Source organism: Mercenaria mercenaria, chromosome 13, assembly GCF_021730395.1.
Source record: "Mercenaria mercenaria strain notata chromosome 13, MADL_Memer_1, whole genome shotgun sequence".
NCBI classification, from domain to species: Eukaryota; Metazoa; Mollusca; class Bivalvia; order Venerida; family Veneridae; genus Mercenaria; species Mercenaria mercenaria.
The window spans coordinates 68780851-68797717 of record NC_069373.1 but is presented as its reverse complement, the minus strand read 5'-3'; the positions used below and the strand labels follow the sequence as shown (position 1 = coordinate 68797717).

The window sequence follows — 16867 nt, the reverse complement described above, 5'->3', positions numbered from 1 at the left end:
TTTTACTATCAGGCCAGCCATTTCAGAGATTTCAAACTTTTCTCTAAAGCCATTAATGGAAAACTAGCCACACCCCCTGGGGGCCATGTTTTTAAACAAAACAGAATGAACAGAAGGAATGCTGAAATTGAGCAAGCAGATTCAGTTAAGATTTTAAAATTTTCCTTATAGCCATACGGGGTAAATTAGCCCAAACCCCTGGGATCCATGTTTTTTATCAAAACAGAATGACTTCAAGGAATGTCGTAGAAGGTCACCCAAGGAACATTTCTGTGAAATTATTTCCAAATCCAACTTGAAGTTTCTAAGATGAAGATTTTTTAAGTTTTTGTTTTTGGTTCTCATGGCAACCAGCATTCTGTATGGATGAACTGGATTTGAAGGAATCTGAAAGGCAGCCACAAAAGGAACATTCCTGTGAAGTTGAAAATGACATAGGGGTTTAACTTTTAACCCTTGCATACATGAATATGTATCATAGAGATAATTCCTTTTTATTAGCCTGATCAATTGGAACATAAAATAATGCCCACCTGTTAACTACAGCTAAAACAATAGCTTAACCCTTATCCTGCTAAATTTCTATAATGAACTTGTCCATCTTTGAATTTGGACAGCACCATTAACTGTTAAAAGGGGTGCTTACCAAAAAGATACTGACTGAATAGCGAACAGTGCAGATCATGATATACACTGGTTGCAAAGGCAAAATCAGTCATGCCCAGCATGATAAGGGTTTATGTCTGTAATTTTGTCTAACTTTATTGTATGTTGACTGACACATCAAAGTCTTGGAGAGCGGCACAAACAGAATACAGGAAAGAACATTTTGGTAATATTTAATTGCAGACGCAAATACTTCAAAACAACTTACAGGTACACGTGGTAATGATGCTGCAAGCTCTGAACTCTTGACCTTTCTTGCTCTCCCTCTTCCTCTATTTACTGTTTTCTGAAAAATGTTTAAATAACAATTTTTTTTTCAATTAAATCAGCAAAAAAAATCTATCTATTCCACTCCATATGACTTTCTTAGGATATGATTTTGAAATTAACCCTTAGCCTGCTAAATTTCCAAAATGGACTGGTCCATCATTCAATTTGGGCAATACCATTTATTATACAAAGGGGTGTTCACTGATATTTTACTGACTGAAAGCTAACAATGCAGACCATGATTAGCCTGCACAGATCTGCACTGGTCACAAAGGCAGAATCACCTGCTGCCAGCAGGCTTAAAGTTAATTTTCATTTCAAAAATCTCGAGACGTACAGACATTAGTTCGATCTTAACATAAAATTTTGGCCATAAAATTGTGCTGTTTCAAATCAAGAAAGGCCTCTAATTCCAGGAATTGCCAGCAACAGTAAATGCCCATTTAGCCAAAATATGACTATAATTATGATATAAAAATCCAAAGGGCAGAGTTAAGTGCAAGGGTTCTGTCTCCATATCTAGAGTAATCCATCTGCAACAAAAGTAGAATCTCCTCTGTAAATCCTTACACATATGCACACATAAATAAGAGCTAAACAAAAATTGGGGGTTAGAACTAAAGGCAAGGGCTATTGTTTAATGCCACTAAAAATTGTTTGAGTAACCAATTAAAACTATATATAAACCTTTATTTCACATCAAAAATAACCTCAAGTAATGTATGCATTAATGAAAAAATATGTTTAAAAGAAAAATTACAAACTATACAAAAATAATTCAATAGTCACAAAGAAATACACCTATATTAATAATTATTATTATATGTGATCAGCTTCTTCTATAAGTTTAAAACATTTCACATACTGCTTTACTATAAGATACTCCCATTCTGTGGAAGAGCAAAACAATACAAGAACCTTGACATTATCTCAAGATAACTCCTTTCTTTAAAGACTTTTGATTCATGTGACCTGTCAAATATTAAAATTTTAACAACCCTCATAACAAAGTTTAAAGCTAAATGAAATCAAGAAATTAAACTGTTTGTACCTGGTGCATACAAAATCAAAAAACACACTAAACATTCACCATCCATTAAGAGATATCACTGAAAAGACATCAAAACACCGTTTTCTGATGTATTCAGTGATAGACCTCTACAGACAGCTAATTATTTTATCCGAAGACCAACTGTACATTTAAATCATCTTTCAAAATCTTTGGTCAATACTATCATTCATCAATTTGATGCAAATGACTTGATTTTAAAGTATCTCTAATTTCATTATGTCCATCTTTAAACCCTTAAAAGGGCATGCCTAAAGATTTATGTACCTTTTGAAATTCAAAAATTCTTTTCAATACTTAGTAACTGTATATAACAAGAGATCAATAATGTGCTAATATTGCTCACCTGAGTTTCACAGTCTTAAAAAGTAACAACATTGGTAAAGAGTCACCAAAGAAGCATTACTTTTACAGATGGCCTGCAGACTGAGTAGAAAAGATATTCCATACAGCCATACAGGGAAAACTAGACAGCCTCCTTAGGGCCATGTTCTCTCATTAAAGTCAAGATGTCTTAGACAATTTTGCTAGACGGTCAACCAAGGCACATATCAGTGGAATTATTTTGAATCTGGCTGGATGTTTCTGACAAGTGGGATCAAGTCAACTATAATAATGGACTCAAGATTAGGCAGACCTTTTTATAAATTGAATAAAACAACAAAGCAAGGAGTACTTCTGACATTTTCAACTATGTATACACATACCTATTAGGAAAAGTGACCACACCTTGTCCCATGGCTTTTACAAATAATTCCAAAAAAATTATTGATGATCATCAAAAGAATATTTGTGTAAAATTATCTTAATACTGAGCCAACATTTTTTTATGAGAATATTTTATTAGAATACACAGATATATAGGAGAACCTGACTATTGGGAATAAGGTAGTCTCTATTCACAGGACCTTGGGTTTTTTTGTTGTTTGGTTTGGGTTTAATGCCATTTTTCAACAGTATTTCAGTTATGCGACGACTAGCAGTAACCTAACAAGTGTTCCTGGATTCTGTACCAGTACAAACCTGTTCTCTGCAAGTAACAGCCAACTTCTCCACATGAATCAGAGGTGGAGGACGAATGATATGGGACACAATGTCTTTTATCAAATCATCATGGAGACCATACGCCCCACCTGGGGATCAAACTCATGACCCTGTGATCCATAGATCTTTACTCTCCCTGTTAAGCTAAGCAGGCAGTCTCTATTCACAGGACATGTTAGTTAAAGTCATTTGTAACATAAATTACCTGTACAGGAATCTTTGGCTGTTTTCTAGGCCTTCCTCTCTTTCCTGTGGGCTGAAATGTCCAAATATATTGTCATCTTAAAGAAAAGAACATCTTGAAGAATTTGTTTTCTTGAAAACCACAGAGAAGTTCCATGTTCATATTTGTCATTCACATCACATCCAAGGATTCAACATGGGCACATGTATTAAGGTACTGAAAACTGCAACCTCTACAATTTACTCAAGTTTGTGAACAAACATTTTTGGAAACTTTATTTCAACTTTTATCCAACATATATATAACTAGAAGATGCTTTTGTAGAAAAGCACATGTCTCCCCCAATGCATAGTCATATAGGCAAGAAGTCAATAGGGGACTGCAGCGAAAGTCAAAGAGACACTGATGGTTGGCTGCAACAGGGATCATCTACTTGTCATGTCTAATTATCCCACTAAGTTTCAACACTCTGGGCCTAGTGGTTCTCAAGTTATGAATTGGAAATGGTTTTCCATGTTCAGGCCCCTGTGACCTAGACCTCTGATCGAGTGAACCCAAAATCAGTAGGGGTCATCTACTCTGCACGTCCATTCATCCTATTACGTTTCAACATTCTGGGTAAAGTGGTTCTCAATTTATTGACTGGAAAGTGTTTTCTATGTTCAGCCCCCTGTGACCTTTACCTTGACCTTTGATTGAGTGACTCCAAAAACAATAGGGGTCATTTACTCTGTACGTCCTATCACCCTATGAAGTTTAAAGGTTCTAGGTCAAATGGTTCTCAAGTTATTGACCAGAAATGGGCTTCCATGTTCTGTCCGCTCTGACCTGGACCTTTAATAGAGTGACCCAAAAATCAATATGGGTCATCCACTCTGCACGTCAAATCATCCTATGAAGTTTCAACATTCTGGGTCAAGCGGTTCTCAGGTTACTGACCGGAAATGGTTTTCATTAGGGGTCGTCTACTCTATAAGTCCTGCCAACCTATGAAGTATGAAGGTTCTAAGTCAAATGTTTCTCCAGTTATTGATCAGAAATGAAGTGTGACGGATGGAAGGACGGACGGACAGGGCAAAAACAATATGTCTCCCCCAGTGGGGGAGACATAATGATATATATCTTTTCTTCAACCAAAAAATTTCTATTACTAATCGGCAAAAACATCCTGTTTAAGTTAATGTTTGACAAGTATATCACTGGTCACCATTTAAAACTAGAAGATGCTTTTGTAAACAAGAGGACCAAGATGGCCCTAGGTCGCTCACCTGAGAAACATACCATAACAGTGTAAACATGTTTGACATAGTGATTTCATGAAAACAAATATTCTGACCAGTTTTCATTAAGATTGGATAAAAAATGTGGTCTTTTAAGTGTAAACAAGCATTTTCTTCAATTTGACCTACTGACATAGTTTTTGAGCTAAGATGACCTACATTCGAATTTGACCTAGATTTGATCAAGGCAAACATTCTGACTAAATTTCATTAACCTCGATTGAAAAATACAGCCTCTATCGCATACAAAACGTTTTTCTTTGATATATCCTAGTGACCTAGTTTTTGACCCCAGATGACCCATATTCAAATCTGACCTTAATTTCATCAAGGCTAGCATTCTGACCAAATTTCATGAAGATCAATTGAAGAATACAGTCTCTATTGCATACACAAGGTTTTTCTTTGATTTGACCTAGTGACCTACTTTCTGACCAACGATGACCCATATTCTAATTTGACCTAGATTTCATCAAGGCAATCATTTTGACTAAATTTTATGAATATCCAGTGTAAAATGTAGTCCCTACTGCGTACATAAGGTTTTTCTTAAATCTGACCAGGTGACCTAGTTTTTGATCCTAGATGACCCATATTCAACATTCACCTAGTATTCATATAGACAAACATTCTGATTAAATTTCATGAAGATCCGGTGTTAATAGCAGCCCCTATTGCATACACAAGGATTTTATTTGATTTGACCTAGTGACCTAGTTTTTGACCCATATCCAAACTTGACCTAGATTTTATCAAGGCAATCATTCTGACCAAAATCAAGTTGAAAAATACAGCCTGTATAGCATACACAAGGTTTTTCTTTGATTTAACCTAGTAACCTAGTTTTTGACCCCAGATGACCCATTTTCGAACTTGGCCTAGATTTCATCAAGGTAATCATTCTTACAAAATTTCATGAAGATCAGTTGAAAAATACAGCCTCTATCACATACACAAGGTTTTTCTTTGATTTGACCTAGTGGCCTACTTTTTAACCCAGATAACCCATTTTCAAACTCAGCCTAGATTTCATCAAGGTAATCATTCTGACCAAAATTCATGAAGATAAAATGAACAAGAGATCACAGAGTGATCTTGGCGCCCACCATTGAGCCATTTTTGATTGTTCCAAATTTCAAGACTAGCTCAAGGTCAAAATCAAGGTCAAATTTCATTTCAGTACACATCACTGTGCATGTGGTCCATGCATGTGGTCTAAATTTGAAAGCTGTAGCTTGAGAAATGTGAAAGTAGGTCACAAGATCAATTTCAAGGTCAAAGTTCATTTCGGTATACAAAACTATGCATGTGCTTCAAATTTGGAGGCTGTGACTTGAGAAATGTGAAAGTAGGTACTAGATAAAAATCAATGTCAAGTTTCAATTCAGAACACAAAAATATGCATGTGGTCCAAATTTGAAGGCTGTAGCTTGAGAAATGTGAAAGTAGGTCAATAGGTCAATCTCAAGATCAAAGTTCATTTCTGTACAAAAAACTACGCATGTGGTCCAAATTTGAAGGCTGTAGCTTGAGAAATGTGAAAGTAGGTCACTAGGTCAAAAACAAGGTCAAATTTCATTTCGGAACATAAAACTATGCATGTGCTCCAAATTTGAAGCCTGTACCTTCAAAAATGTGAAAGTAGGTCACTAGGTCAATGTCAAAGTTTCTTTCGGTACACAAAACTATGCACGTGGTCCAAATTTGAAGGCTGTAGCTTGAGAAATGTGAAAGCAGGTCACTAGGTCAATGTCAAGGTCAAAGTTTTTTTTTCGGTACACAAAACTATGCATGTGGTCCAAATCTGAAGGCTGTAGCTTGAGAAATGTGAAAGTAGGTCACTAGGTCAAAATCAAGGTCAAATTTCATTCGGGAACACAAAACTGTACATGTGGTCCAAATTTGAAGGCTGTAGCTCGAGAAATGTGAAAGTAGGTCACTAGGTCACAATCAAGGTCAAATTTCATTTTGAAACATAAAACTATGCATGTGGTCCAAATTTGAAGCCTGTATCTTCAAAAATGTGAAAGTAGGTCACTAGGTCAATGTCAAGGTCAAAGTTCTTTTCGGTACACAAAACTATGCATGTGGTCCAAATTTGAAGGCTGTAGCTTGAGAAATGTGAAAGTAGGTCACTAGGTCAATGTCAATGTCAAAGTTTTTTTCGGTAAACAAAACTATGCATGTGGTCCAAGTTTGAAGACTTGTAGCTTGAGAAATGTGAAAGCAGGTCACAAGATCAAAATCAAGGTCAAATTTCATTTCGGAACACAAAACTATGCATGTGGTCCAAATCTGAAGCCTGTACCTTTAAAAATGTGAAAGTAGGTCACTAGGTCAAAGTTTTTTCCGGTGCACAAAACTATGCATGTGGTTCAAATTTTAAGGCGGTAGCTACAGAAATGTGAAAGTGAGTCACTAGGTCAAAATCAAGGTCAACTCATGTCAATGTTCATCTTGCCACTCAAAACTATACATGTGGTCCAAATTTAAATGTTGTAGGTTATTGACAAGATTTTAAAAGCTTTTCCCTATACAAGTCTATATAAACCATGTGGCCCCCGGGGCAGGGCCATATTTGACCTTAGGGGGATAATTTGAACAAACTTGGTAGAGAACCACTAGATGAGGCTTAAAATAAAATTAAGTTTGTTTGACCTTTACCTACCGACCCGATAAAATTGCCCCGACTCAAATAATTTTATTGCATTCCAGAGAAAAAAAATATTTTTATTTTCTTATCAGAGGGAAAAACTGATTTTGGTGCTTGAAACTGGCGATTATTTTATTTAACAAATGCATAGATAATTATGGCAAGTGAGAAAGTAAGTAGAAAATCGATAAAGCGGACTGTTTATTATCTCGTGTATTCCGAAAACGTGTCAACTTTGCCGATAACGTTGCCTAAGGCCATAGGATGCAGACGACAATCAAACCGCTTATAGCCGGAAGGCAATCTGGCAAAAGGACATAATTTTACAAATCTAGTATCTAATTTACCCGCGAAACGTAAAGTATACCAAAACGTCATGCCAGTAATTTTCCATTCCACGAGCACGTGCGCCCTATCGTAATATCCAATTTCCAGCGCTCGACGTTACTTTTGTTTACACATACACAAAAAACGCGCGTAGTGCATTCATTTTTTGTTATTATCGCATCAATATTTTTAGCACCGCTTAAGAAGTAATATAGTTTGAATTCTATAACGATTTTAATAAGATATCGACAGGAATGTAGGCAAAATTCTATAAAAACGGTCAAATTTAAATTTAGTTCTTTGTAAAATTTCAAACAGTGCGATCTTAATTATTTATTTCCTTCTAAGGGTAAATAAATGATATATTCTATGGGCATAAAGTTCAGACTTTTGACCAGAAAGTACAAAAAACAGAATAAAAAAATCTTAAATAATGAAAAAGCGTCAGCAATTTAAAAACATGGCGTAAAACGATTTTTGGCAAACAAATTTATGTTAGTGCGGCAAAATAGCTCACAGAGGTAGAATATCCACACTTATCGTTTGACACATTTACCTGTCAATTTATACAGTGTGTGTGTTTACGTTTGTTTATCCTCGCCGCCGGGTATTTCCATATGGGCGAGCATTCGTCTAACATCATTATGTTCTTCTAAAGTTACGTCTAACGTTGTTATCTTCTAAGGTTATAGTCATCTAATATTGTTATTTTCTCATGTCATCTCACGGCAACCTTGATGGTCCGACTTTTGATGACGTCATTGTGTTGACTTCAGTTCAGTCTTCTAACTTAAATGATGGTGTACTACGCCTTCTAGTGCTAAATTTCGCCTCGCCGCCGCCCTCATGGTGTTAAAACGTGATGGCCGATGAAATGCCATCTCGTTGAAGCTATCTCCGTTGTCCCTGCAGCCTGCTCATCGTCGTTACAGCCGGAACGCCAGTCTTCTGCTCTCCCGTAGGTCAATCCGTAGGTCAATCCAAGCATAATCGAACCAGCCGATCATGCTGCTCTATATACCAGCTGTTAATTCTTCCACATCCATCGGTAGTTGATAAAAACGTCGGATGAAAAGTCGTACACCCCTACGACTCATCCTGCCAGATGAACACGCCCGTGTACCATATATAGTCATGGACATCCAGCTCGGGTAAAAGCAAAGGTAAAAGCCGGTAGACGTCGAAGATGGAGAACGATGGTAACGAACCCAAGAGCCCCGGCAACAGGATGCGTAGTCGACAGTGGTAGCTCAACGAGATGATCTAACTTCGGTTGCAGTACTCTTTTTAGGGCCACTACCGCCGATGTCAGTCATGTGTCGCTAACTAGGCCGTATGACAATATACGTGACAATATACATGTTGACCTAGCTAGCGACATATGTTCTGCTCCTGAGCTCTCGCCGCGTGCACGTCGCGGAGCAGGCATGCGGCTCTACCGGAAGTGGTCATAAATATATTGAGGACAGCCGGTAGAGTCACAACTAAGGGCGAGGGCTGTGGCCCTAAGAAGGATCGTTTACCACCTCAGCTTTGTATTGTCATCTTCCACGAACGCTGAGATTGGTACTCCGCAAGGACTACGAGGGACAGCATGACAAGACGCCCGCTGACGCTCTATGATGGACAGTGAAGGCGCGAATATTCTCGCTCATATGGGACTCCCGGCAGCGAGTATAAATAAAACTACAAACAACAACGACATATGTTCCCTCTCCACGACGTGAACGTCTCGGCGGTCCAGGAGAAGAATTTATACAGGATATTGAATTCGCTTTAACAAATTAAAGAAGAAACTTTTTTATTGATTAATTTAAAGAACCGAGGCGGTACGATCAAACAGTGATGTGTCATATGGCGCGAAAACATGACGTAATTCCATGACAATCTCGGGCAACTATACCGCTTTGATCTCCACTTCAGATGCCATGATACCGACATACGTCTTTTAAATAGCTCTTCGAAGGGAATGTTAATTGATGATGAAAACAAGGACAATGACTAAGTTTATCAACAGAATAATTACCGATAATCGTTTACGCTTTTTATTTCGCTTTCAACATTGGGTGGATTATGATTATTGTGTCCATATTTTGGGACACTTTACAAAATAATCATTTTTCGGGAAATAAGTCTTGAGAAAGTGAAAATAACTAGTCCTAACACTTTTGGAAAATACGGTAGGGGCTAGACTTTGATTATTAATACTATCGATGCAGTCATTATGGAGAGCAACTAGATGGTGGAGATTACAAAAATACAGTGAAAAAAAATGTCTGCTGTGAAAAGGAAATTTAAGAAGAACAAATATGATTGATTACAAAGGAAACATAGTGTACATGAGAATATTATTTGTCTACTATGTGTTTAAATTATATTTGAAATTTGCTTGTACATAATACTGCTTTCATAACAGTGACAGTATTGCGGCAATTGACAGGCGAGTGGTGGGAAATTTAATTATCTGTGAAAATATATTATAAACTGACTTAATTGTTGATTTCAAAATGTCTTTAATCAGATATTGTTTTGAAATGCATTTGTTCGAAGTGAGAAAATCTCAGTTTTCGAATTTCAAGAAATTGACAAGAGCGTAAATGTGTTGAAATATTACAGGCTAGATAGTTTAAATATTTTGATTTTGTTATGCCAGAACAAAGAGCTATAAAAATCTTATACTTCTTTGCCAGGACAATGGCATAATAAATGTCTGATGTCGGAAAACCCAATCTTGTTTCTGTTCTTAGTAACATGACCAATGCGTGCAAGTAGCTTGAAGCTAAAAAAATCATCACTTTTCCTTGCATACTGCCATAACCATTGTAAAAACCTTCTAAAACTCGTAAAAAGTTATTATCTATTGAATTAAGCATCAAACACTTGTTGAAAATAAGCTGTAATTCAATAGTGTGTTTAGATGCCAAATATCGCGTATTTTCGCGACTATATTGTTTTGTACTTTTAATTTATTTATTTATTTGGGTTTTACGGCGCACCAACACAGTATAGGTTATATGGCACCAAACAGGACTACAAATTTTGGTTCCACATCTCATTTACATCGAAATAAAAACATGAGGTATGGAATCAAAATTTGCATACCTGCTGGAATCACAGAGTTGCTGCAAAACCAAGTGTTAAGACCCTATTAGATCATGCAAGGGTAAGGCAGTGGTTCCAATTCTTTTCATACACAGATCGTCCCAGAACCACATGGGGCTTGTACATTTAAGCGCAGATGTAGTGAAAACAATCATGAAAACACTTTTGATATATATATAAAGAAAAAGTGTAGACATGAAAGATACTCAAAGACTTGGTGAACTTTGCCTTATGTGCAAATTAAGTCTGTGCCCATATTGTATGTGCATGAATAGGGCTAGGTGTTTATATATTGCAAGCATACATTTAAAAGAGCATCTTCAGAGATTATCTACAAGCAGTAGTATTAATAAATAGACTTTATTACTGAGACAACAAACATTTAAAAAACTAAAATATAATAAAATTATTTACCTACCTACCTACCCACTGTAAAAATACTGGGTCGGTAAAGGTCAAACAAACTTAATTTTAATTTAGGCCTGATGCTACATTACAAATATCAAAGCCCTAGGCTTTGTGGTTTGGACAAGATGATTTTCAAAGTATTTCCCTATATAAGTCTATGTAAACCAGGTGACCCCCAGGGTGGGGCCATATTTGACCCTAGGGGGATAATTTGAACAACCTTAGTAGAAGACCACTAGATGATGTCACATACAAAATATCAAAGCCCTAGGTCCTGTGGTTTTGAACAAGAGGTTTTTGAAAGTTTTTCCCTATATAAGTCTATATAAACCATGTGACTCCCATGGCGGGGCCATATTTGAAACTAGGGGGATAATTTGAACAAACTTGGTAGAGAACCACTAGATGATGCTACATTACAAATATCGAAGCCCTAGGCTTTGTGGTTTGGACAAGAAGATTTTCAAAGTATTTCCCTATATATGTCTATGTAAACCATGTGACCCCCAGGGCGGGGCCATATATGACCCTAGGGAGACAATTTAAACAACCTTAGTAGAAGACCACTAGATGATGTCACATACAAAATATCAAAGCCCTAGGCCCTGTGGTTTTGGACAAGAGGTTTTTCAAAACTTTTCCCTATATAAGTCTATATAAACCATGTGACCCCCAGGGCGGGGCCATATTTGACCCTAGGGGGATAATTTGAACAAACCTGGTAGAGAACCACTAGATGATGCTACATTACAAATATCAAAGCCCTAGGCTTTGTGGTTTGGACAAGAAGATTTTCAAAATATTTCCCTATATATGTCTATGTAAAACATGTGACCCCCAGGGCGGGGCCATATTTGACCCTAGGGGGATAATTTGAACAACCTTAGTAGAAGACCACTAGATGATGTCACATGCAAAATATCAAAGCCCTAGGCCCTGTGGTTTTGGACAAGAGGTTTTTCAAAGATTCTCCCTATATAAGTATATATAAAACATGTGACCCCGGGGCGCGGCCACATTTGACCCCAGGGATACAATTTGAATCATCTTGGTAGAGGACCACTAGATGATGCTCCATACCAAATATCCAAGCCCTAGGCTCTGTGGTTTTGGACAAGAAGATTTTCAAAATTTTTCCCTTTATAAATCTATGTAAATTATAAAAATAAACAAAGGGCCATAACTCACTCAAAAACTGCTGAACCAGTCTGATTTTTGACACAACTAGGGTACCAATACATCATTCTGACAAAGTTTGGTCAAAATCCCCCCAGTAGTTTCTGAGGAGATGCGATAACGAGAAATTGTTAACGGACGGACGGACGGAGGGACGGACGGACGAAATGACGGGTGGCCCATCGGACCACGGACGCAGAGTGATTTGAATAGCCCACCATCTGATGATGGTGGGCTAAAAATACAGCCTCTATCGCATACACAAAGTTTTTCCTTGACCTAGTGACCTAGTTTTTGACCCCATATGACCCATTTTCGAACTTGGCCTAGATTTCATCAAGGTAATTATTTTGACTAATATTCATGAAGATCAGTTGAAAAATACAGCCTCTATCGCATACACAAGCTAAATGTTGACGGACGACAGACAGACGACAGACGACATACACCAGACGACAGACAACAGATGACGGACGCCGGACATCGAGCTATCAGAAAAACTCACCTGAGCAATGCTCTGGTGAGCTAAAAAGCGCATGTTTCCCCCAATGCAAAGTCGTATAGGCAAGAAGTCAATAGGGCTCAGGAGCGAAAGTCAAAGAGACACTGATGGTTGGCTGCAGTAGGGATCATCTACTTGGCATGTCCAGTCATCCCGCTAAGTTTCAACACTCTTGGCCTAGTGGTTCTCAAGTTACTGTTCAGGCTCCTGTGACCTTGACCTTTGACCAAATGACCCCAAAATATATATGGGTCATCTACTCTGCATGTCAAATCATCCTATTAAGTTTCAACATTCTAGGTCAAGTGGTTCTCAAGTTACTTTCCGGAAATGATTTTACATGACCAAGCTCCTGTGACCTTGACCTATAACAGACTGACCTAAAACTAAATAGGGGTCATCTACTCTGCATGTTCAATCATTGTATGAAGTTTCAACATTCTGGGTCAAATGGTTCTCAAGTTATTGATCGGAAAAGGTTTTCCATGTTCAGGCCACTGTGACCTTGACCTTTAACGCAATGACCCCAGGAACAATAGGGGTTATCTACTCTGCATGACCAATCATCCTATGAAGTTTCAACATTCTGGGTCGAGTGGTTCTAAAGTTATTGATTGGAAATGGTTTTAAATGTTCAGGCCCCTGTGACCTTGACCTTTGTTGGAGTGACTCTAAAAACAATAGGGGTCATTTACTCCAGCAGCCCTACCATCCTATGAAGTTTGAAGGTTCTAGGTCAAATGGTTCTCCAGTTATTGATTGGAAATGAAGTGTGACATATGGACGGACGGGCGTACGGACGGACAAGGCAAAAACAATATGTCTCCCCCAGAGGGGGTGGGGGGAGACATATGACAAACTTCCAACAGTCAATTTTTCACGGGAAGCAACTGTTATTTTCTGGAAACAATGCAAAAAGCCAAATTTGCAAAACTGCAAGTTCAATATTTTGAATGACTTACAAAAATAGGGTAAAAACTAGAAAAGCGCATGTCTACCCCAATGCAGAGTAGTACTAGGCAATTGATTGAGTGACCCCAAAATCGATAGGGGTCATCTAGTCTGCATGTCCAATCATCCTATTAAGTTTCAACAGTTAAGTTTGAAATGGTTCTCCAGTTAATGATCTGAAATGAAGTGTGACAGGCAGATGGCCCCTGTGACCTTGACCTTTGATGGAGTGATCCCAAGAACTCTAGGGGTCATCATATCTGTAAGTCCTATCACCCTATTAAGCTTGAAGGTTCTAGTCAAATGGTTCTCAAGTTATTGATTGGAAATTGGTTTCCATGTTCTGGTCCCTGTGACCTTGACCTTTAATAGAGTGACCCCAAAATCAATAGAGGTCATCTACTTGGCAAGTCCAATCATCCTATGAAGTTTCAACATTCTGGGTCAAGTGGTTCCCAAGTTATTGATCAGAAATTGGTTTCCATGTTCAGGCCCCTGTGTCCTTGACCTTGAACAGAGTTCTTCCAAAGTCAATAAGGGTTATTTACTCTGCATGTCCAATCACCCTATGAAGTTTCAACATTCTGGGTCAAGTGATTCTCAAGTTATTGATTGGAAATGGTTTTCCATGTTCAGGCCCCTATGGCCTTGACCTTTGATTGAGTAACCCCAAAAATAATAGGGGTCATCTACTCGATAAACCCTACAAGTTTGAAGATTCTAGGACAAATGGTTTTCTCAAGTTATTGATCGGAAATGAAGTGTGACGGACGGATGGATGGAAAGATAGACGGACGGACAGGGCAAAAACAGTATGTCTTCCCCAGTGGGGGAGAGACATTATAAATATAAAACATGTTAGCAAAACTAAATATACGTTAGATTGCTCATTTCACAAAATTGCTATTTCAACTTTGCCTACTCATGCTAGTACTTAGCAATATGTCAAAGGCACAATATCCTTAGGACACCTGGCACATTTTCATAAATCTCGCAAGACATATGTATGTTTTTGACAACAGAGAAAATGATGTCAGATGACCTTCAGCTTCAAGTAAAGAAAACTGCATTTGTGTTGGTCTATATTTAGGGTTAATGTGCAGGGTCACCCTGTCTAAAAGTGTATGTGTGGACTTCATTATTTTTTGTTTTTGCCAATTGGGAGTCAATTTTCTCACAATTTGAAAATACCTGGGCTTTAGCACGACATGTCAGCTTTTCATATTTAAAAATGTATTTGCAGGTGGAAAAAACTTAAGTCCCACAGGGGTCTATAACACTCACTGAGGAAGTCTATATGGAGATTTTTGAAACTTCACCAAACCGTTCAAAAGGCCCTTTTGTGTCAGTATATGCCTCGGATGTCAGATATTTCCATATTTCAGAGCTGCAGATCTTTAAGGCATTTCAGAAATATTTTCAAAATGACTTTTGTGTAATTAAAGTCAAGAAAGGACCATCAGATGCTAATACGTTTCATTATGTTACAGGTGCAAAAATGATATTTGGCAAATTTGCCTTTTTGTATATTCCAAATTCTGTAAATCATGCTTTGACTTTTATAAAATGATCCATAAGCCTTTTCTGATTGGATAAACAATTCATTAGTTTCAAAAAAAAAATATGCTTAATGAATTCCTGCACTTAATGCCAAAAACATAGTTTCTGCATCTTGCTAATGAAAAGACAATATTTCTAAAAATAGATTTCACTGCCAGTAGTATCATCTAGTAGACATAAAACATATTACCCTTTTTTTCAAAGTTATTTCATTTCCTCTATATATTTTCTAAAGAAGGCTATGTCTGAAACTTATAACACATTCAAACAAGAAAATATCAGTAAAACAGATGGATGCTCCTAAACATATGATTATTGCATATTATTAAAGAACAAAAGCTGAGCTCATCAACTGGGCACGTAACCTGACAATCCAGTAGTGAAACTTCAAAAGATGTTTCATTGACTAGTAATTAGCTGTTCAGAAAGGGCATGCACAAACTATGCATCAGTCTCCTCTTGGGAATGAAGATTCCTTATGAAGTTTTGCTGAATACCAGCGTACAGTTGCTGAGGAATTCCCTGGACAAGAACTGTGGGTTGGACAGACAAATATACTTACAGACGAAGCAGCGACTATATGCTTCCCCATTCTGGGAGCATTATTATAAAATACTTTATAGTTTACCTTTTTCTTAAGGAACTTGTGAGCTGACTCTGGAAATATTTTAGCAAGTTCCTCATTTATTGTTGGTAACTGATTCCCTTCACATTTATTCTCCTGATTCTTTTCCTCTTTAATTTCTTTCCCCTCGGATGGTCCATCTTCAAACAGCCGTCGATCCAAGCCTGCTTCATAGTACCCAAGTTCAGGCCAAGTCTGTTTGATATTTACAATGAGTGTTTTAGTTCATGTTTTAGGTATTAAGTTAAAATGACCGTTCAAGTCACCTACTACCTAGCTGATGAAGGGAAAGGCAAAATTTAACTGATCTTGAACCAACTAATACCCCAGGACAGCTTGATCGCAGAAAAAACTTCACACAAAAAGGACTCCGGCATGGTTCAAATTAACAGAATGAGAGCCAAGTGATTTTACATTAACCTTTAAGCAATGTTCCAGCCCTACAAGAAAGTTAGGCCTTGAAACTGAATCTATATTCTCTATATACATCAAACAGATCAGGTACAGACAGACAGGAGAGATACAAATCAACCATTTATCACTTTTATGAATTTATTTTAACATTTTTCATCTTTCATGCATGTCAAGTCAAATCATTTTTATAAATTTTCATTTTTCAAAAAGCCTGCAAACACTTTAACATGCAATCATATCATCTTTACATGCAAAAATTTATCCTACCATTTACCATAATTATTTCTTATTTCAATGTTCTTTACCTTTCAACATTATGATTTCATGAATGTCGTGTCAGGCTATCGTCAACTTCATCTTTTAAAGAGCTTGCACACAATGCTGTATATGTAAGCTCATGAAAACCAGTGTACACTCAAAAGAACTGGTGAGACACGTTCTGACATATTATTCTTTTGAACTTTTCAAAATATCATCCTTATATATTTTCTACTTGAAAAAATGTTAACTTCTCTTTCTTTCTTGGGTTAAGGGTCATACAGACAAAGTTTAGGTCATTATTAATGGTAACTTTCCAAGTTTTTGGCGGTAAAGAAAGACCCTAGGTGCCCCTCTAAACATTGTTTCAGGCAGGGG

General features: G+C 37.3%; 1 protein-coding gene across 7 annotated transcripts in view; it reads right to left on the bottom strand.

Annotated features, from left to right (window-relative positions):
• LOC123528669 (muscle M-line assembly protein unc-89-like) overlaps nucleotides 1-16867 on the bottom strand; it is a 76378-nt gene that overhangs the window by 45965 nt on the left and 13546 nt on the right. For all 7 annotated transcript variants that reach the window (XM_053522185.1, XM_053522189.1, XM_053522188.1 and 4 more), the window contains 3 exons: nucleotides 15821-16012; nucleotides 3255-3305; nucleotides 875-952 (listed from right to left, as the gene is read on the bottom strand). In XM_053522185.1, coding sequence (XP_053378160.1) covers nucleotides 875-952; nucleotides 3255-3305; nucleotides 15821-16012 — 321 coding nt within the window. The remainder of the gene's footprint in view (nucleotides 1-874; nucleotides 953-3254; nucleotides 3306-15820; nucleotides 16013-16867) is intronic.